At 31.5% G+C, this 22229-nt stretch overlaps 3 protein-coding genes and 1 non-coding gene across 10 annotated transcripts; 2 read left to right on the top strand and 2 right to left on the bottom strand.

Annotated features, from left to right (window-relative positions):
* Positions 1-389: 389 nt before the first annotated feature.
* On the top strand, positions 390-461 carry TRNAE-UUC (transfer RNA glutamic acid (anticodon UUC)). The gene has a single exon. It is a non-coding gene; the product is annotated as a tRNA-Glu (tRNA).
* A 388-nt stretch (positions 462-849) lies between these two features.
* On the bottom strand, positions 850-3859 carry LOC108487106 (heat stress transcription factor A-4a-like). Of its 5 annotated transcripts, none has more exons than XR_008272212.1 (4): positions 3630-3859; positions 2606-3172; positions 1445-2503; positions 850-1165 (listed from the first exon to the last, which is right to left on the bottom strand). XR_008272212.1 is itself a non-coding variant. In XM_017791344.2 (3 exons), the coding sequence occupies exons 2-3, from the start codon at positions 2819-2821 to the stop codon at positions 1508-1510; spliced, it is 1212 nt and encodes a 403-aa protein (XP_017646833.1). In that variant the 5' UTR covers positions 2822-3172; positions 3630-3859; the 3' UTR covers positions 1313-1507. The 5 variants fall into 5 exon arrangements, 3 of the variants coding, with proteins under 3 accessions (XP_017646833.1, XP_052876049.1, XP_017646832.1); XR_008272211.1 differs by having other exon boundaries at positions 2606-2995; XM_017791344.2 differs by lacking the exon at positions 850-1165 and having other exon boundaries at positions 1313-2503.
* Positions 3860-14288: 10429 nt separating this feature from the next.
* LOC108487440 (BES1/BZR1 homolog protein 4-like) lies at positions 14289-17451 on the top strand. Of its 3 annotated transcripts, none has more exons than XM_017791784.2 (3): positions 14292-14784; positions 16176-16915; positions 16998-17451. In XM_017791784.2, exons 1-3 carry the CDS (start codon positions 14569-14571, stop codon positions 16999-17001), a joined length of 960 nt encoding a protein of 319 aa, XP_017647273.1. In that variant the 5' UTR covers positions 14292-14568; the 3' UTR covers positions 17002-17451. The 3 variants fall into 3 exon arrangements, with proteins under 3 accessions (XP_017647274.1, XP_017647273.1, XP_052876048.1); XM_053020088.1 differs by lacking the exon at positions 14292-14784 and adding an exon at positions 15333-15384; XM_017791785.2 differs by lacking the exon at positions 16998-17451 and having other exon boundaries at positions 14289-14784; positions 16176-16919.
* Positions 17452-19071: 1620 nt separating this feature from the next.
* Positions 19072-22204, bottom strand: LOC108487112 (uncharacterized). The gene is made up of 5 exons (XM_017791352.2): positions 21551-22204; positions 20456-21322; positions 20102-20302; positions 19609-19804; positions 19072-19465 (listed from the first exon to the last, which is right to left on the bottom strand). The coding sequence occupies exons 1-5, from the start codon at positions 21680-21682 to the stop codon at positions 19284-19286; spliced, it is 1578 nt and encodes a 525-aa protein (XP_017646841.1). The 5' UTR covers positions 21683-22204; the 3' UTR covers positions 19072-19283.
* Positions 22205-22229: the final 25 nt, after the last annotated feature.

Genomic DNA, 22229 nt, shown 5'->3' with positions numbered 1-22229 from the left:
CATTCAAAATCCCATAGTTTTCGAATTTTAAAATTTCAATATTGACACAAATGATAGTTATCAATCTATTAACTTGATTAACAATTTGCCGCATCATATTTTAGAAATAATGGAATCTAACATAATGGGCCCAAAAATGACCAAATTAAAGTACAGAGAGTAAATCCACACTTTTGTAAAGTACAGAGACCGATAGTAAAATTTAACCAAAAGGGAAAGTGCTTTGAAGACTACTTTTTTCTTCTTTTGAGTGACGTAAAGAGCCCACAGATTGCAATCGAACTCAGGCTGATATGGAATGAAAATGGGGACCAAATTGGTCATTGCAAGTCATTGTGTTATTTTATTACATTATCAAGTAAACATTTTATTATTAACTAATCAAGTCATCCATTGTCGTCCAGTGGTTAGGATATCTGGCTTTCACCCAGGAGACCCGGGTTCAATTCCCGGCAATGGAAATATCTTTTATATTATGTACAATTGCCCTATTTTTTATTTTAATACTACATGGGCCACAGCCCGATACCAAAAAGAATTTCAACCATAGGCCCGTTTTGAGTTATTTTTATTAATATTAATACATTTTTATAATTAAAATTAACTTTAAAATATTTTTTTAACTATTTAAACCGAGACAAAAAAGTCCTTATCCAAGCCTCGTTCAAGTTGGGTTGAGCCATGACTGCTCTAGTGACATCCTTCGGCTCAGGTGAGCCTCTTCGCAAGAGGTAGACAAAGTAAGTCGTCCCTACAGGAGCCCGGCACTGCCAAGAAAGATGGAAGAGGAGAGGGTGACAGCTGATTGCCAGCGGCCAAGCAAAGAAGATCCAGGGTACTTTTAGACAGTTTCTTTTTAGTTGCTTTCATATATTTAATCTTTACCTAGAAGTTACTTGAGTTGCAAGCATAAAAATACAAGAAAATCGAACTTTTTACTTAAGACACTTAAGTCCATACCATCATAAGCTATATCCATCAAGACATTTTTTCCTAAACCCTCAGCCATACACCCTTCTACTGCAACACAGCAGTTAATTCTACTTTTCCAGCAAAATGGATTGATTTTTTCAGTAATTTCACAACTACGTAACAACACCGTCTACTTCAATCAGGTACATCTGCATTTCCCAACTCGACATAAACACAGCATGTTGTTAATCACCTGTCGGAATACATTTTCAAGACGTTAATGAAGCATGCCTATTGCAACCTTTAGCAGACCCTCACATGATGCAGGCAACAATATAATCATCAAATATTCCATAAAATACAGTAACATGACAACTTTGCAAATACATTAAAATCAGAGTTATTCTAAAAAAAATATGTGAATCTGAACTATATTGAAGCGGTAAAAACAAACAGCCATGTATACAGCACCTAAAAATAAAATGAACAAGTGAATATTAATGACATGCTTTAGTTTTCAAACCAATCATACCTAAACTTAATACATCTGAAATACTGAGGCACCAAAAGGTGTAAAAAGAATAGTCAACCGATATCACGTTCTCTCCGCAGGAGTAAGATGCCCCATCTGTTCTGCAAGGTTATTTACATTCTTCGTATTCCACCAAAATTTACCATGATCACCGGGTTTGCTTTCGTTCTTACTAGCATCGGAATCTTTTCTTTCTGACTGAACTTCCTGTGTATCGGTTGAACCGGGATTTTCAGTCAAAAATTGTTCCCAAAATATATCATTAACCCCAGTTGTTGCAGGTGCAGTAGTTCCTGCAGTTTGTTCCCTTGCTGTAATAGGCTCAGAAACAACAACGAAAGCAGGCTCAGAGTTCATGTCAATCCCAGGGGATTTAAGTCGAGCATCGATATTAAGCTGTATGCAAGATATTGCTGGGGTATCTACACAACTTGTTGATTCATCCAATTCAAGGTTTGACTCATGTTGAATGTTGGTTTGACCAAAATCGTGTACCGCATTCTCCCAAAACACCATGGATGACTCTAATTGTTCAAATGGCTCCATATTAGACAATGATGTACTATCTACATTTTCTCTAGCAATTAGGGAATTGCCTGTCTGACTATCTTCGATCCCGGCTTCATCATATAAGTAGGCAATTCTAGTCAACCTTCTCTTTCTGTCGTTAGTCTCCAATTGTGGGGTCAGATTTATGGCACCTCCTGGTTTCTGCAAGACACGAGCCACGGAAGACATCATAATTTGTTGCCGCCGTTCCATATCTTGTAAACGCTCCCTCAAAAGCCGCATTTGCAACTGAAATCCTTGACGCTCCTGTTCATGCCTCTTTAACTCTAAAGCAAGCAACTCTTTTTCATTCTTAAGTCTCTCGATCTCATCTCTTAAATTCTGTCTCTCTGATTCCGTTAATGAAGATGCTCCTTGACCTAAGTGACTCTGCATGGAATAACTATGAACCGGTTTGCGTCTATGTATGTTTTTCAGAAGATGAGGCTGACCTCTTATAAAATCATCATTCGCAAATTCCCACTGCTCTGGATCAATTTTCCTGAAACCCTGCAAAGTATGGAAATAATTTAATTCAAGCTATAAAAAAATAAAATAAAAATGTGCTCGAGCGATAAATGTCGGAAGGAGACAAAGGAACAAGTGGCTCACATATGTATTAAGCTGTCTGATAAAGCTAGAAAAGTTATTGTGCTTGAAGAATCTCGGAAGTAAATCTCTTGCAAACTCAGGAGGATTCCATACAACGAAACTCTTATCACTTGCACTCCAGGACACGATAGAATCTGTGGAAGGATCATCCACCATCTCATACGTCTTCGCAAGGAAAGGAGGGAGCGAACTTGAGCTGCCCTGAGCATCATCCATACCCAAATTCCACTGTATCTAATCTCAAACACCCTATGTTTGGTTCCCCAACAGTCAAATGTCAACCAACTTCAACAATTTCCTCATAAATCTCAGAACTTAGAAACTAACATCCTCACTCCAACCATCAATCTCGCCCTTATACCGTATGCAGCCGACCGGAGTTTGTCATCCCTTATTAATTAGGATCCATAATTAGTCAAAAGGCTCTAATTCATGATTTGAATCAAAGATCAAACCCTTAATAGCAGTAGCATCAAACACCGAATGTATAAAATAAGCAACAGCTTTGTTGACCACTTAATACCCCAAAATCACAAACCCAGATCAATAAAAGAAAACCCTTTAATCCTGTACAAAACCCAGTCAAATATATAAGCTGTTTCGATGTAATCAGCTAAAAATTTAAATAAATAAAAAAACCCTAATCCAAACCCCTAAATTCTCCAAAATTCAATCAAATAAAACAACTTTGTCCTCCAATCACAAAACTACATATCATTCAAGTTCAGCTTCAAATTTGAAAACAAAACAGAGGTTTCTGTATTCAATAAAAGCAAAATCAAAATGAAAAAACCCATCAGAAAAGAAACTCTCTGATTCTATTATTAGCTGGAAAACTATCGAATATTCAACAAGCCGTTACTAGAGCCACAATCACAACTTTTTTTTCTCATTTTTCTTACAAAAGATGAAAAGAAAAGAAAAAAATTACAATAGAAACAACTTGAAGCAAAAGCAACAAGAAATGAATTAATAATTAGGTTTTGATGAATGAGTCACGGGCGTTAGTTGAGTTTGTTGTTACCTGAGACAAACTATAGGCCAAAAAAAAAAAAAGCGAAGTTGCAGTGAAGATGATGATGACGACCCAGAATTCGAAAACCACAAACAAACAATTCCAAAAAAAAAAAAAAGCCGAATCGTTTTAGAAATCTGAGGGTTTTTTTTTCTTTTCCCGAGAATATTTGGAGATTCTCGTTTTCTCGTTCCTTGAACCTAGCTATGCTAATTTGTAAGAAAATTTTATTAAATATTAATAATATTTAATATTAACTAAAATAGTAAAATTGTCGTTGAAATTTTAAAAATTGGGCATTATTGCTTTAGAATTTGACGTGAACTAGTGAAATTCGCTTTATATATATATATATATATTATTTTTTTGATAATTTAAAAATACGAAGAAAAAATATTTTTACGCTAGAAAAATATAAATAAAATAATAGGGTTGATATGGAAATCTCTAAAAATATATTAGAAAATTGAGGATTTGATTCCTTGAATTAGAGTGTTGGGATTTTAAGCAATTTTATTCTCCATTTACCTTACAATAGTAATAATTGGGAGGGCTTGTCTTCTTGCTTAGTACTTTTCATTTATTAATTCATTTTCATAAAGAGAATATTTTATTTTCTATCAACATGAAAAATGTTATAAATATTTTATTAATCTATTGAAGATAAAAAGTTTGATATATTTTACGGTTTTAATATCCATTAAGAAGAACATAAAATTTATCACCAACAGACTGATTTGAAGTTGTATCTCGTGTTTTTATTAACAAATTACTCGATTATTCTAGATTTTAACAAGATTTGAACCTACACCATTTGCAAACAATGCAAAACTTTATCTGTTCAGATGAATCATTTTCTTTCCCGATCACATCATACCCGATATGTTTCTAAATATAAATATCTATCTTATTTGATTTTGAAAAGGTTAAAACATCGTAAGTCTGTATACATATAAGGTAAAATTAAATTTTTAGTCTCTTGAGAAAATTTAGAGTAATTTGATCAATTAATTTTAAAAGCGAATAATTTATAACAATTAATCATGATGAAATTACTCTCTTTTTAAGAAAAAATAATTTGTTTAATATTGAAATTGAGAGAAAGAATAAAGCATGATAATATTCCCATTGCTCCGTGATTGGCTGTTGAAACTCGAGGAGTGGGCCATGTAACACTTGGTTGACTTTCGGCAAAAGAGTTGGTCCACTAAATCATTTGGAAAGTGGGCCCTACGTTTAGGAAACTATAAATGGGCATTATAAAGTCAACGCTGAGTAAATGGCCCATATGGATCTTTCTTGGGTTCGTCGCTGAATTCATTTCATTGGCCCAAACTATGGCTTAAGTTTAATGCTTCATTAGTTTTATAATTTGAGTCAAAAATTAGAGTGCAATTATTTTGTAAGTCAAGTTTATGGTTTTTTATTTTAAATTTTGGATGGATAATTTTAAAATATTAAAATCTTAGAATTTATCAATTTAAAATATCAATCATCGTAATTATATTGTTTAGATAATTAATTATTAGAATTTCGTAAGTTAAAATTAATTATCAAATATATTAATAATAAAAATATGCAAGATATATATTTTGTTTGTAAAAACTATAAATAGTTTTAATAATATAAGATCTTAAATTATATATTAAAATTTGAGTAAATATATATATTAAAATCAAATAAAATTTATTTTTATATTTAATTTTTTATTCTATAGTAGGAATATGTACATTAAATAATTAGGTAAATTGTTAAAATGATCACTTTTGTTTATATCATGTTACGTTAAATTGTTATAACATTTTATTCACTAAACCATTAATTGTCATTAATGACAATTAACAATGTAATGATAGTGATGTGGCACATTCAATCATCATTTCAAATAAAATTTTAAATTAAATTATACAATTGGTTCCTATATTTTGTCGTTTTGAGAAATTTAATTTTTTTAATATTTTTTAATTTTTCCTTTTCTTTTTTTTCATTCTTTTTTGCTTCTCTCTCTGTTTTTCTCCCTTCTCTAACTCTTTTAATGTAGTTTGTTTCTGTTTCCCATTTTTTAAAATTAAAGGAAAGAAGAAAAGGAAAAAATAAAAAAATTTAAAAATAGAAGTAAAAGGACTAGTTTTAATAAATGAAAACATAGAAAATCTATGTTAAAAGAGATGGAGAATAGAGGAAAAGCAGAAGGAGAAGCAGGAGAAAATAAAAAAAAAAGAGGAAAAAAAAGTTAAAAGAACATAAAAAAATTAAATTGTTCAAAACGAAAAAATATGAAGACCAATTATATAATATTACCTAAATTTTTTGTTTAAAATGATAATTTAACGTGTCGCGTTAGCTTACCGTTATACCGTTAACGACAATTAACGGCTTATTGACTAAAATGTTATAACATGCTGACATAAACGACTAAAATGTAACATTTTAAACATAAATAACTAAAAATTAAACTGAAGTGAAGAAAAGAAACCATTTTAATAGTTAATTTTAAAACAAAATTATGATAAATTTTAGAAAACCATGGATTTAAAAGGAAAAGAATTTTTACAACTTAAATAAAGTAAATTGGGATAAACTCATGATGTAAATTTGAGTTGAATGGATATTAAATTACTAAAAGTAAAAATATAAAATTAAATTTTAAATATAAAAAATATAAAGACGACATTTATCTGAATCGAATCAAGATATTAATTTAAATAAAAATTTTAAATCGATTAAACTATAAACATTTTTAATTTTAAATAATTTTTAATAATATATTTATTCCAACTATGACATGATCGGTGGTTTTTCTGAAAAGCTTGATAAAGATTTGAAACAAATTGTAAGCAAAAGAAAAACAGGGATGCCAAGTGGGTGGCGGGCATATCGGGCATCACCTGACCCCACCATTGTAACGGATAATATGATTGAGATGGACCCCACCACATTTCAACAACCACCGTGAGAACCCAAAAAAGAAAAATGTACACTCTCTTATCTCATTCTCTCCCGTAATGGGTGCCTTGCGAAACGGATAATTAATCATAAAAAACTGCTCCAAAGGGAAAGTGGGGGTGGCGGACTCAACGGTACTACTTTCAACTCCATTTATATGCCCTCTTTGGAATCCGCCCCAACATACGTTTTATTTTTAAAAAATGTTATTGGATTTGTATTTTAAATACAGATTTATCTTTAAATTCGCTTTTTTTTTTAAAAACAGAAAAAATTACAATTTAAAAACTCTTGTCTGCTAAAAAATACAGAAAAAATTATAATTTAAATACAGCTTTGTCTTGTTGGATAGCTATAACTACCACATTAGGAGGTACTTCAAATATTTGGAAGGAAGTCTGCTAAAAAAGACTAATCATTACCAATTGGTCTACAATTAAGATATACTCTCTAGGTACACACTTGATTTCCCATTGTCCTTTAGATTACAAAAATTATTTAACTCTTCTAAGTAAAGTAATACCAGAGTCCACAGCTTCTTCCATGGACAAGACCCTGACTACTTCGAGATTATCAATTTGAATATTGACTCTCTTGTACTCTTTATTTAATAAATGAGAATTCTATGAAGAATACCCTAAAGTTCTACATCTAAAAGTGAGTATCTACCTAGGTAATGCATGAATCCCAAAATCTAATTACATCCTGATCATGAACCACTCCACTCGCTGAGATATTTTTAAAGGTTTTAGCCATTGTTCCATCAAAAAATAAATGCACCCAAACATATGAAAAGTGATGATAAATCTTTGAAGAGGTTGAACTAGCCTTGGTCCCAATTAAAAAAGATATTTGTTGAGGGTTATTTTACTATTTGGAGGGAAATTTATGAAGTGTTATTTATTAAAAGTTGATATATCCCTCTAACAGGTTTCGATATAAATTTAAAATGTTAATGTTTGATATTATTTTTTAATTTTATCTTTTAATTTTATTTTGATTTTATTAACAGTCAAGGAGATTCATAAAGTGAAAATAATTTAATTTACTCCGATATAATTTTGGATTAATTTCTGAACCAATAAGTTTACTACCACTTGTCTCTCAATACTATTACTATTAGCCGAAATAGAAGAACAATCCAAAGCAAAAAAATGCCAAAATAAACGAGGGAAGATTGTCTCACATTTTATAATCTGTATAAGATAAAAAAGACATCGGTTTAAATTTGAGTTAAATTTAAATTTTAGTCACAGTATAAATAAACTGAATGTAAATAAATAAAACAATTACTATGCCGGGAAAAAATTATTGTCTTAAAAGTAAATTCATCTTGATCAGTGTAATCGTGTAGTGGACGTTGCCCTCAATGTTAACACACAATTTCAATATTCATACACCAAAAATTAAAAAAAATAAAAAAAAAGTGGAACACAATTAGTATTACTCTTCTCAAAAGTATAAAGAAAAGTAAACTGAAAACTTGGTCAAAAATTTAACCGGAATTTTTTTTTTTTAACAGAAAACAGACGAGTTAAAAAAGGCAAAGAAAAATTGTAGTTTGCTTCTTGTTGTGAAAAAATGAGAAGAATGAGTTGTTATTTATCAGGTTTTCTAAATGGGTAAAATGGTAAAATAACAATGCCAATTTTCGAAAATTGAGAATTTTCTTTAACCGAAAATATTCAGTAATAACCAGAAGATTTTCTATAACTGAAAAAATATATTGAAAAACAAATAAAAATATTTTTAAAATAAAACACGGACTAGGCCAAGTGACAACAACACGTATTGAGTCTTTAACCCCAATTTACTCCATAAAAATAAGAGACGGTACTGTATTTAAATCCCCTTTTTCTCAATTATTTACATCACATTACCAACAAAATCAAATTAAGTTGTAATACGAATCATTATACTCCTACTTGTATTATAATTATTTCTTTTGCTTTAGAAGCATTTAGATTTTAGACCACTACCATTAAACAACCTCGTATATCATTAACGAAAATTCTATATTAAAAAATAATAATAACACTTATCCATTCAAATTCTCGAAAAACATCCGTTCAAATGTATTAAAAATAAAAATAATTATAAATGTAATCTCGATGCTTATAAAAAAAATATATAGTTGAACAGTAACTAAGAAACTATCCCGCTACATAAAATTAAGAAGCATGAGAGGGACAGAGAATCAACATACACAAACACGTAGTACCGAATGTTTGCATGAAATCCGACTCAATGAATGGTAAAAGTGTTACTCGTTATTTGAATTTGAATCGCGTTAATTATATTTATTGTTCAGATTTTTTTTATTATAGTTTAAAAAAATCAATTTAATAATTATGACAAGTTTAATAACATAATACATCAATAATCGATATAATTTAATCATAATAGCACAAACAAAAATAATAAATCAAGATAATTTTTTTCGTAAAAACCCTCTTTAAAGTAAATGATAAAAACAATGTGATTTTAAAATCTATTAAAAAATTCACTATAATCAAAATTTTACTACAAAATTATAAGTTAATCAGTATACAATTGAGACATGACTATTATCAAATAATTTCAAATAAATTTTAAGAGAAAAATTAAAAATATTGTTAAAAAAGACTGACTTTAAAAACCAAAAACCTGAAACGACAGTATTCCAAACTAAAATGGGACTACACAGACTGTAGATTTTTTAGTCTACTAACTACTGTAATCAGCTCCAACGGATATCAAACGGAGCTCGGATGGAAAAAAATACAAAGGGCCTGTTCTTTTGTGTTTAAAAAAATACTTTTGACTCTAAAAATATTTTTAAAAAAAAAACTGTGCAGAATAAATTGTTTTTAGTTAAAATTTTTGGCTTTTCAGAAATATTTTTCTCTCCCAAAAGTACTTTTAGTGGTTAATTACTTTTCACCCCTTTAATAACATAATATTTTCCTTTTTTTCTTGGTGCTTAATTATAAAGATGTTAAAATCATTAATTAAAAATAAAAAATATTTTTAAAATACTAATTACAAGTATTTAATGGTTATATTTAAATATTTAAAATGTAATTTATATATATTCTAATTAAATTTTATAAGTAATTAATATTTATTACTTAAAACATTTAAAATTTATATTTCATATATGAAAATATTAACAACAAGTTATAATAATTTTTATATTCTTATTAAAATATAATTATATTAACTAATTTAAATTTTATTTAAATGCATATTTGTTATCTAATAATAACATATTTAAAATAGAAATTTTATTTTTAAAAATATTTTTAATAACAATACTAAATATTTAAATTTTAAACTAAACTCTTTAAAATACTCCTCAAAAATACTTTTCTACAGTAATTTTTGAAAAATATTATCAAACTAGCCCTCTATGTAAATAAACTGTTTTCTCCTTTTTATTCTTTATCTTGCAGGTTGCAGCACACAAGCTCCTCTTTTTCAACACCCCACAACTATATATATATAGGGTACACATAGAAGTGGGCTCCCACGTAGTGGGACCACCCACTGCCCAACACTGACAATGTGACGGTCAGTCAACTCAGCCAGTTCTTCGCATGCTACCGGGCCCCACCGCATATAGTCCCTAATGACCAACCGATACATTAGCTACTAGACGATCCCAATTATTTTCACTTTCTTTTCTTCTTTTTCTGAAAGGATTTTTCACTTTCTTTAATAATAAGAAAATTGAAGACACTATTTTTTTTCCAAAATTCATTCAATTAAATAAAATCAGAGAAAAATATTAATAAATACTTATAGATTATGAATAATAAATTTTATTAACACAACAAACGTTTTAGCTTCAATATCAATATAATATCATGACACGTTAATATTTGATTTTATTATAATTCAAGCATGACATATCTAGAATAATTACAAGCATTTAATACGATAAAACAACCAGCCCTGAATAGCCCAAAGCGATAAGCCAAAATGAACAAAAGAGTCGAGCATTCACCACATTAGAGAGAATGATAACAAAACCATCACTACAATCACTTGTAAAACTAATCTTACATGCATAAACAAGACTAAAAAGTATACTATAACAGCAGATAAAAACTTCAAAAACTGAAAATTTATTAAACAATAAAAAAATAAACAAAAAAAACATAAAACTTAAGACAACATGAGTTCAAATCGACTTGTGAAATCATTTACTATTATAAAATACTATCAAAATAGAAACAAATTAAGAAATTAATGAAGAGCCACCCACTTTCCAAGAAAAACTACTAGTGGTCGGTGGAGTTTTAGTGAACGGCAGACGTTGTCATCTCTCCCTTACAACTTTTGAAGACAACAAAGATACTCACAAAATAAATCTGTAAATTGGAAAGAGATAAAACATGTGGAGTGAATGAGAAGAAGAAATAAATAAATGGTTGATGAAAGGGGAAAAAAGCGAGTGATGCTAGCCCGAAAACTAGCACCGCTGCTAGACAAAAATGGCTTGGGAAAAAAAGAGTTAATATCAATATTTTTAAAACCAGATTGATGTCGAATTGATCAAATTATTGATTTTAGTTTAACCAATTTATCTAATTTAATTAAACAAAATCATTTAAAATAAAAATATTAAAAAATAAAGAATACCAATTCAACTATCAATTAATCAGTTTAAAATTAATCAATTTGATTTTGAAAACAATGATTACAATACACTTACATGTTGGTGAATAAATTTACGTATAAAACGTATTTATAAAAATTTGATATATATATATAAAGCCTTCAGTTAAAATAGTAAATTTGGGTTATTAAAAAATAGTAAATTTGATACATTGAAACTTCTGCTATTTTAAGTTCAAAATATATCTTGCGTGTATTCTTAAGAAATTTATATAAAGAGATAAAAAGACATAAATATTATCATTATAATCGTAATCTATTTTTTATGTAGAAGTTGCTCACCTTATCTTTCAATTATGAAATTGGGGATTTGAACCCCACTCATAATAATGGAACATATTTCATGGTCAGTCGTTTACCTGTTTGGAGAGTACCCACGACATAGGAATCAATCACTGTTACTAACAGTGAACACCCTAATTTCGACTATCATTTTAATATCTTGTTTTGTAAAAATAATAGTTTTTGATAATTTGATGATTAAGTTGGAACTCAAATAATTGGTGATACAATTTCAATCAAACACATAAATAATAAGTAAATATTAATTAAAATTTCCTTTTTTATACTATATTTATTTTGAAACATAATATTTACATTTCAATTTGTTACAATTTGATTTGTTTATTATTGTTAATTTCTAATTAAGGTATTTATTTCTAAATCGGTATAGCTCGTACTTGTTAAAACTTTCTGTTTTGGTAGTAAATTGGAACAATATAATGCCTAGAAGTACTCATAACTCATTCTCAACCCATAAATAAGAGAATAATGCGCTTCGGCGCACTCAAACCCACGTTCTCTTGCACTGACAATAATACTCATACTAATCAAACTAAAATTCTGGAGACATTAATTTTAAATATAAAATACTAACATAATTAGAAATTTTAGTTAGTTAGTAAATGGTGGATGATAATTAACTTTCGTTAATTTTAAAAAGTTTTCCTTAGTATAGATTTATATTATATGTACTTATATAATAAATAAAATTAAATTGACACTGTAAAAATAAATTTTATATATTTACTTGTAACTTAAATGTATATTAATAAGGTATAATGATTGATTTAATTTTCTAATTTAAAAAAATATATATATATATATATATATATTAGTTATTTATTTATTTATTTTTATCTATTTAGTTTTTAAATTTGCATGGTTTTTTAATCACTTCAAAATGGATGAAAAAAATCTTAATTTTAAAATAAATTAGTTAATTGGTTACATGGCATACACATAAATGTCACATCTGCAAAGTTAGACCGATGTTAACATTTTCATCCATATTAGGGTGATTTGATAAAAATGCAAGTTTAAGTATTAAAAGAGGCAAAAAATTAAATGGTTAGCTATTTTTCTTTTTTTTTGCAAAGTTAGAGGGATCCACTTATATCGGTGTAAAACTTAAGTTTGACGTTTATGGAGATCATGCATATCAAGTTATACCGATGTAAGTGAATACCTCCCCTAACAATATAATTTACCAAATAAAAAAACACATTGCTATTACTGTTATTTATGAGTAGATACAACTTATTATTTTATAATATTTTTTATGAGATGGGTAAGTTTTTAAGGCTTCAACATGAGATTAAATGTTAATTGACATCTTATCACTAGTTGGTTGGTTAGCATAGTACTTATATATTTTTAATTTGTGCTGAACTTATTAATTTAATTAATTTAATGAATTAATTAGACATCGATTTAATTAAAGACAATAAAAATATTATGATAATATTTATATTTCAGTAATTTTATTATTTATATTAAATAACTTAAAATACAACTTTTAAATAGATATTAAAATGAATGAGTGGTTAAGAGATTAATTTAAAACTCAATCCTTGCTATTGAGTATATATAATTTTAGGGTAAAGTTATGATGTTTTTGGAAGTTGAGGGTTAACTTGTATATATACTTATAGCTTTTAAAAGGATTAAATTAAAATTATATCATTTTTCAAAGGATCAAACTATAATTTTGCTACGTATTATTTTAAAAATTTATAGATTTGAAGGAGTTAAAACATAATTGTTCCATTCTTGGGGGAGCTAGGGTATTGCTTGCCACATAGTCTATGGGTTGGGTAGCCCGTTAGTTCTGACCCAACTTGCATCAAGTTTGGACAATACTTTTATATTTTGAGTCGATCCGACCTGGCTTGAATTTAATTTAAATAATAAAAATGGTTAATAATGTTAAACTATGTCAAAATAAAGTGTATTAAACTAATAGAGATTAAAATCGAAATTTAACACATTATACTCCAAACATGCTTTAGTTTTTTTAAAGGGATAAATACTAAAATTATACATAAAGTTTGATACAAATCGTAATGTTGTATATAAACTTTAATTTGGCGCATTTACACACATCAAGCTTTATTTTTTGTTAAATTTTTACGTTTCACTAACTTCATTATTTATGTAGCACAAATTTCCGTTAAATCACGTGTAAATTTTGATATGACATTTTGTTAGGTTAAAAAATTATTTTAATTGAGATTAAAAAATGGATTTGGAAATAAAAACCATTTTTGAAGTGTTTTATTTTAACCTAAAAAATACCATGTCGATAATTTACACATGATTTAATAAAAATTGTGTCGCATAGACAATGAAATAATATGAAAATTGAACTAAATTAAATTTTGATATATGCAAATGCACTAAATTAAAATTAATGAGTAATATTATAAAATTAATTAAAATTTATATATAATTTTGATATTTATTTTTTAAAAGGTATATTGAGTTTTTTAAATTATTGGGATAATTATCCAAACTCTCGACAATTTTAAATTTATTGATATTAGAATAAAAGAAGGAAAATATATTATAATTATTTATTTAATATTTGACTATAATTAGTTTTAGTACAACTTATACTTCTGTTTTTATGGAAAGTACAACTACATATTTCCTACTAGAATTAAAATGAAAATAAAACATAACATAAACAGCCAATTGACCGAAAAATATCTCAAGTTGAAAATACAAAAATACACGTGTTGCCCACGTGATCCTGGGTAAATCATTTCTATTGCATATAATAAGTGGCTCTCTTGTAATTTTAACTAACATTCATGCCCAATTACACTCCTCCCTTATAGCTCACACTTTTCCTTCATTTAATAGCACTTCCATCTCCAAAAAAAACCAAAACGAAAAAAGAACACTGGAAATAATAATATTAAAAAGACCGCCAAATCCTTTTGTGTTTTTTTTTTTCTTTTTTCATCTCTTCGTTTGTTTCTCGAGAAAATATACACTTCCGGGTTCCGTGAAGTTAATCGAGTTGCCGGCGCTGCTTTGAGGAAGGTATTGAAGCATGACGTCAGGGACGAGAATGCCGACGTGGAAGGAGAGGGAGAACAACAAACGGAGAGAAAGGAGGAGGAGGGCGATCGCGGCGAAGATCTTCGCGGGGTTGCGAATGTACGGAAACTACAAGCTACCGAAGCACTGCGACAACAACGAGGTTTTGAAAGCACTCTGCAACGAAGCCGGTTGGACCGTCGAAGAAGACGGCACCACTTACAGAAAGGTAAACAAATCAAATTCCAGAACCATTCAACTTTTTTTTTTACATGCGATTATGCGTATGTTAGTATAAAGGTAGCGAATTGTGATAGAATACGCCTTGGTGTAGCAAGTTGTCTGTTAAAACTGTGATGGTGTCGGTTAAGAAAAAGTGAAAGCACAAAGCACGAAGGTTTATCAAAGATTCGTTTTTTCTCTGTTGATGTTACTGTTTCGGCTTCGGTAAGACAAAAGGACGAAGAAGATTTGTCCAGGCAGCTTTAACCAGAACTTGTTTGTTAGTAAGACGATAATGCCCTTCGTCGATCATCAAAAGAATTGCCGGTGTTTTATTCTTTTGCTTTCTACTGTAGCATTTCAGGCAAGGGTAATTGTGACATTTAGAGGACACTATGCATCTCCTAGATTGAAGCTTTGCAGCTTGCTTTAATGCAGCTAATAATGATAAAAAAAAATGCTTTTCTATTTCTCTTTTTCTTCTCAAAGGTAAGGTCACTTTGGTCATTCTCTTTCACGTTTATTATATGCATTCCCGGGATTATTGGCTTTGCGTGCTGCAATGCTTTTTAATGAGTTTTATGAGAAAATGAAGGAGAAAAAAAAGGTGATCCTTGGATTCCTCTTTTTGTGACGAGATTTCAAAAGCGTGTAGGGATAGGGTTTTAATTAATTAAGCTTGTAATAAAACATGTTAGAATAGTTAGCGTGTTAGCATGGTGTGCTTGTGTTGTGTTAACATATCCTATCCAAGTAAGTCTAACGCCATTGTCTTTGACAATAGTTTTCTCTTTAAATCAAAGTTTTTGTCGGGTTGTAATGACCATGTTGTCCCATCATGCTTTTTTTTTTTTCATCAGAAATGGTCTAGAGACAAAGATGTCGCATGTGATGTTTGGCAAAATGAAGACTGGTAGTTAGATTCTCTTTAGAAAAATGATTTATGTTCATAATCAATCATTGCTTGTTCTTTTCTAGTCGTTGTTATTAGAGTCAGGTGGTTGAGACAAAGTTAGTCATTGTAGATGGTGTGAACTTAGGGACTTGAAGATTAGCATGAGCAACGATTTGGGGTGTTTTTCTTATCCAAAAAACAATTTGGTTTTTTTTTCGGTAATATGACTTCACGTTGTCATGGTGGCTTGTGTGTTAGCTACTATGTGTATGAAATGAATTTGCTCATACTTAAAGATAGGGGATACCAATGGTGAGGTCCATATTCTATGCAATCAGCTTCTTGCAAGAACTGTGTTCATGGATCCATGAAAATTTTCACCTATGATCATTGGGGATGAGAAAGTAGGGAAAGGGTCTTTAGAGAAATGTGTATTTTGTTATTTTTGCTCCGACGTGTAGAGCTGTTTCAGTGATTTTGTGTTGGTTTTTCCATTTCTGCAGGGATGTAAACCAGTGGATCGTATGGACATAATGGGAGGTTCTGCATCAGCTAGTCCATGCTCATCATATCACCCAAGCCCTGGTTCATCTTCCTTCCCAAGTCCAGCCTCATCCCATTACACGGCCAATGCCAATGGCAATGCTGATGCCAATTCCCTAATCCCTTGGCTCAAAAACCTTTCTTCTGGTTCATCTTCAGCTTCATCCAAGCTCGCTCACCATCTCTTCATCGCAGGTGGTTCCATAAGTGCTCCTGTCACTCCACCACTTAGCTCTCCAACTTCCAGAACTCCTCGAACCAGAAGTGATTGGGATGAAATGAATGCTGGCCCAACTTGCACGGGGAAGCGCTTTTCTTACCTGCCTGCATCCACTCCACCAAGTCCAAGCCGTCAGGTTTTTCCTGATCCAGGTTGGCTTTCCAGACTTGAAATACCCCAAAGTGGGCCAACATCTCCTACGTTTAGCCTCGTCTCCCGAAACCCGTTTGGATTTAAAGACGAGGCCTTATCACGAGGAGGTTCACGAATGTGGACTCCAGGGCAGAGTGGCACATGCTCACCCGCCTTTCCTGCAGGCGTTGATCAAACATCAGATGTTCCCATGTCTGATGCTATTGCTGCCGAGTTTGCCTTTGGCAGTAACATGACAGGGTTAGTGAAGCCTTGGGAAGGAGAAAAGATCCACGAGGAATGTGTAGCTGATGATCTCGAACTTACACTTGGAAATTCAAAAACCAGGTAATTCGGGATCAATCCATGCATTTTTCATAATCCTTCATAGGCTTCTTCAGTTGTCTAATAAACTCGTTTTGACGAACAGATAGAGCTCCAGAAAGAGAATGAGCATCACATCAAGCAAACACTGTCAGAAAGAGGGCGAGAATATAATTTCCCATGGGACTTCTTTAAAGCTTCGTCATTTAGATCGGAAGTTAAAAATTTTCAAATCAAAATCTAAGATTTCTATGTTTCGGTCGGGCAACAATTTTTCGAGTTAGTACGATGACTAGAAGAAGCACCTATTCCAATCTCCAACCCCATTAATCACTTTTCAAGCAAAAGAGAATAGCTCTAATTCCTATGAATTTGCCTCTATTAAGTGCATGCACTTCATTCCTCTATATTTCATATTCCGTCTTCTCCAAGTTAGCAAACAGCATCAACAATGGTACTGGCTGATTTGTATGATTGTGGCTTTCTGATTGAAAAAAGTGGTTTTTTGAATGTCTGAATTCTTACATATTTGCTTATGAAATGACCTTTTTTCCTTTTTATTCCCATGGAGTTTGAATATAGAGTATATATAATGAACAATGATGATAGCAAGCAATGCAATCATTTCCCATATCCGTTTGATAGGGTAAAAGAAAATTGGAAAACAGTGGCAAACGTGGAAATGAATGATTACCAGTTCAAATACTTGCATGTTTACAACACTAAGGACGATATAATTTAACAGTATGGGGGCAATCAAAGCCAAGATCAATTGATCATATGATGATGTTTTGAGAAAAACAAAAAATGGTGTCATGGTCCATGAAGAGCAGCACTCCATCATTGCCTTTATGTTTCTGCCTCTTTTTACACACTGCATTTGCGTTGATCAAATCAGTAATGTCAAGACTAAAATAAAACTTTATCTATATTTTGGTCACTTTATCTATAGTTTGACCAAAGAAGATTTTTTCTTTTAAAAAAATAATCAAAATTTAAGATTATTTTCTTTTTATAATATTTTAGATACTAAATAAATATTAAAATCATAGATATTTGAATATGTTATATATTTTATAAATATATGAAATTCATACATTAGTATGGAATTGTGTTGAACAATTATTGAATTGATATAACTAATATTCATATACGTGAATATTTTTAACTTTAATTGATATAAATTTTGGCCCGATAATTAGGTTCATTTTGGTATTTGTATTTTTTTTTGTCCACTCTGGCACTTAAACTTGATAACTAAATCCATTTTGATCTTTGGACTTGAAAAATATAAAAGTTTGATGATGTGACACTTTGAGATTGTACTATATTATCACTTGAAAATTTAAAAATTTATATAAATATCTAAGTGATTATGTGGTACAATCTTATATGTCACATTCCGTGTTTTAATAATCAAACTAGTGATTGAACAAGTTGAACTATTAATCATTGATTTAATCAGTTTTTTTTTACCAATTTCAAGTAATTTTCGAGTCAATCGGTTCAACCTCTTTGTTCGAACCGTTACATTGATTAATTCTCAGACAACCGATTCAGTCCTGTTCTAGTAACATTGATCATCACATCATCAAATCTTGACATGATCCAAGTTCAAGGATCAAAATGGATAAAAAAAGTACTAAATCAGATCTAGTTGCTAAGTTAAGGGACCAAAAATTATATTATCCCTTTTTGACTTCACTACAAACCCGAGACAGAGATGGATAAAAGGATCCCGGCTCCTTCCACTCCATTACCTTCCCTATTACCCTCATGTTGCATTCCAACTTATTTGGCTGCTGAGAAATCAGGAGTCAGACTTGGAGTTGAATGGTAATTAGGAAAAAGTAAAATAGAAAAGAAAAAGGGTTTGATAGTGGTAATGCAATTATAGTGCTGCCTTGTGAATTATTGCTCTGCAGCCGCACAATATAATCACGCTCTCCTTTTACCTTTTTTGCAAACGCCAAAATGGTCCGGTGTTTTCTTTTTAAGTCGTTTGTAGATTTTACGGTATGCATGTCGTAGATTCTTGTATTTTAATTTAATTTTCGAATTTTAAATTTTTAATTCCAAAAAAATGAATAGGGCCGTGGGTGGACGGAAAGCATCCACGGTGAAGTCTTGGTGATGCACCGACATCGTATCGGAAAAGGATATATTAGCCAACAACATAATTTAAACAAATATATTTGTTCTTTCTTTTCTTTTATGATTTGAACGTTGTTCAACAATATGTACCTGCATCTTATACAGGTAAAGAATGATGGTATGGAAGATGACATAAATATATATGATTTACACAATGTACATAAAGATTCATGTTGAATTGGATCCTTCTTCATACTGAGTCTTGAAGCTAATCAGTTCGGAACCTGACTTCCGGCATTCAACTTAGTGTGCTGTATAGATCAGAAAGAGCATGGTAGAGAATGGCAGCAGCAGGTGCTTGAGGCATTGACCCTAGAAGTATATCTGATGCCGTTATTGTTTGGCTGCCATAGAATCGGGAATTCTCTCGTCTGCGAGTTGTGACGATACTTCCTTCGAGAGAACATCCGAAAAAAGCACCTACATATTCAAACATAATATCAGTTATAATGGCGAGTAGCAGGGACCTTCCGTGTGTAGACGACAGACACTATGTTAATGGTCAACATGATACGATGGCAGTCCCACTAAGACAAATAAGAAACTAAAATGGATCCATTTACCTTTACTGCAGCTATATGTATAACAAGCGGCACAACCACCATCACCGACTCGTAAATTAGCTTCTGCAGCCCTTCCTACACTACCAACAGCAGCACTCAAACCAGCTCCGAAAGAAAGATGTGCATTGCTACTAAAAGTCTTGACTGCATCATTTGTTCTCAAGATTATAATAAAATCGGTCAGTTCACCCCCAGCCTGCAAAATGTAACCCTTAATAGTTAGGAAACAAAATGGGAAATAACCTAATTTTACAAGATTGGTCCATTGCATCTGATTGTCGGCAAATCCCAATTGAATTCCCCGTGCTCTGCCGTTTAATAATAAAGTTCAAGCAATGTTTGCATTTGAATTGTTCAACAGTACGTAACAGAGATGCTCCAACATGCAACAAACAACCACAACATACAGTCATTTTCGACTTTGTTGGATGCAAATTTCGAATAGGAAACGCCTATTGTATGTGTTGTTAAAGAACAAAGATTAAGTATTCACCTGAGCTCCCCACCCTACACCGAGTGAAGAAATGGCAGAGGGTGGTGACCAGAAGCCATCCTCTCTACGAGCGATCACGACTCCCGTACCAATATTATATATAACCATGACACCAACTTTCACAACAGATATTATTGCGAGGCCTTTTGCTTCTCGGAGAATGGCATCTGGAATTGATTTCTCGGGTTTCAAAGAAGCAACCTAGCCAATGAAAAGGAAAAAGGTAAGAATTTATAGTTTCTTTTCGTTATACTCAACACTCCGACATTGAAAATAGGAAGTCAAGACATGATAGTCCGGAGAAACTACCAACAAGAAGAATAACAGGCTCTTCACATTAAGCTCACTTCTTACCTTAGTGATATAACCTCGAATTGTATTTGTTGCCTTATAGATTTCGTGTTCCATGGACTGCCCCCAGGGGAAATTAACCCAAGATCTCAAAGTACTCAAGTCGGTTAGGTCATGAGTTGGCAGCCGAGCAGCATTACTAACTCGGTCCATCAAGTATGGTTGGACAGACTCGAGCCGCACGCAGCAGACATCGCAGACACGTTGTGGATCAGCAACACGAAACTTTCCTGGCATTAAACTCCTTCCTCTAGAACACTCGCCACAAAAAATTCCTCCACAAAACCTGCAATGGTGTCTAGAACACATGATCGGGTGAAACCTCACACCACACAGCATACAAGCAGAAGCAGCACTGTCAGCCAACCACTTCGGCGGTTCTACTTCAAGAATTTCCTTCATGTTCCCCAAATTTGATTCGGTTAGTGTCTGAGCCATCTCTTGCCAAGCCTGCTCAAGTAAATGACTCGATAAAAGCCATGAGATACCACGTCTTTGAAGATCACCGGAAGTTAAAGTGCGTACTTTCCCACGGGCAGCCAGAACCATTTCCGCTATCACATCCCACATTGTCAACTCCTTGTCTTCTTCCCCAAGAAACTGGTCCCATCCCATGTCACCTTCTGGGAAATAACCACCATTGGAATGAAAACCTCTACTCCACTCTTTGTGATCACTTTCTAGCATAGGCGGAACCGAGACCGGTATCCATACGCCGGTGTCCTCAACAAGTGGGGAGTCGTAAAAGAAGTATTTTCCCGGCTTCCGAGGGCCGGTCATCGATTCTTTTTCCTCATCATTCAACTCTTCCATACTTTTAGTTGGCACTGATAACCCATTATCATAGTTTTCAAGTCCCATCTTATCATCCTATTATTAACATAGAAAATATACAACCATCAAATAAAAAGGCAAAACACCCAAATCAGAAATATCCCCCAAAAGTTCGAATTCTAATGGAAAAAAATAGATCAGTAATTAAAAACATTCAAAAGGAAGAAGGAAAACAAAATCAAAATCAAAGTCAAAATCCCAAACCTCATCCATTCAAAGATTCTAAGACTAATTCAATGAATAAAAACAATTCGAAAGACTTACCGTGAGAGAATTAGGGTTCTTATAGTCGGTATCCTCGTTTGGGGTCGAATAGAAAACCCGAGAATCCAAAACCTGGCTTTCTGAGTCTCTGGAATCGGAATAAAACCCAGAATTTTGATTGGAGCCATCCATGAAGTGATCGAAATTCAATTAAATTCTTTAGCTAAATAAGGGCATAATGGAATTTTTTCAAAAACAGAGGCCGGAAAGAGGAAAAAAGATTGCTTTTTTTACCTTGTGCAATTAATTTTAAAGAAATTTTTTTATAGATGGACTATTTGAGTTGCCTTGGAAACTTGGAAGTCCTTTTTGTTGTTTACGTTTTGTTTACGGTTTTCTCTCCTAATCTTTCTAAAGCTTAATTAATTAGGTTTTCTTGTAAACTAATAATCATATTAAGGGGAAAAAAAAAAACAGGTCTTTCATTTTTTTTTTAACAAAAAAAGAGATCATGGAACAGCAAACTCTAAGCTTTTCAAATTTCACCCTCTCTTCCCAATTCTCTTCTTTTCGTTATCAAATGTAAGTTTCATCATAATCAACTGATAGCAAAACCTATCACTCAATAATTGCCACGTGCTTTATTATTTTATTATTATTGAATAGTTCTAAGGGATTTTTTTTCTATGAACCAGAGGGTAAGCTGTTTTTGATGATGATGATGACAATGGGTTTCTTT

Source organism: Gossypium arboreum, chromosome 10, assembly GCF_025698485.1.
Source record: "Gossypium arboreum isolate Shixiya-1 chromosome 10, ASM2569848v2, whole genome shotgun sequence".
NCBI lineage: Eukaryota > Viridiplantae > Streptophyta > Magnoliopsida > Malvales > Malvaceae > Gossypium > Gossypium arboreum.
Note: the sequence above shows the minus strand (reverse complement) of the source record. Positions and strands in the feature narration are given on the sequence as shown.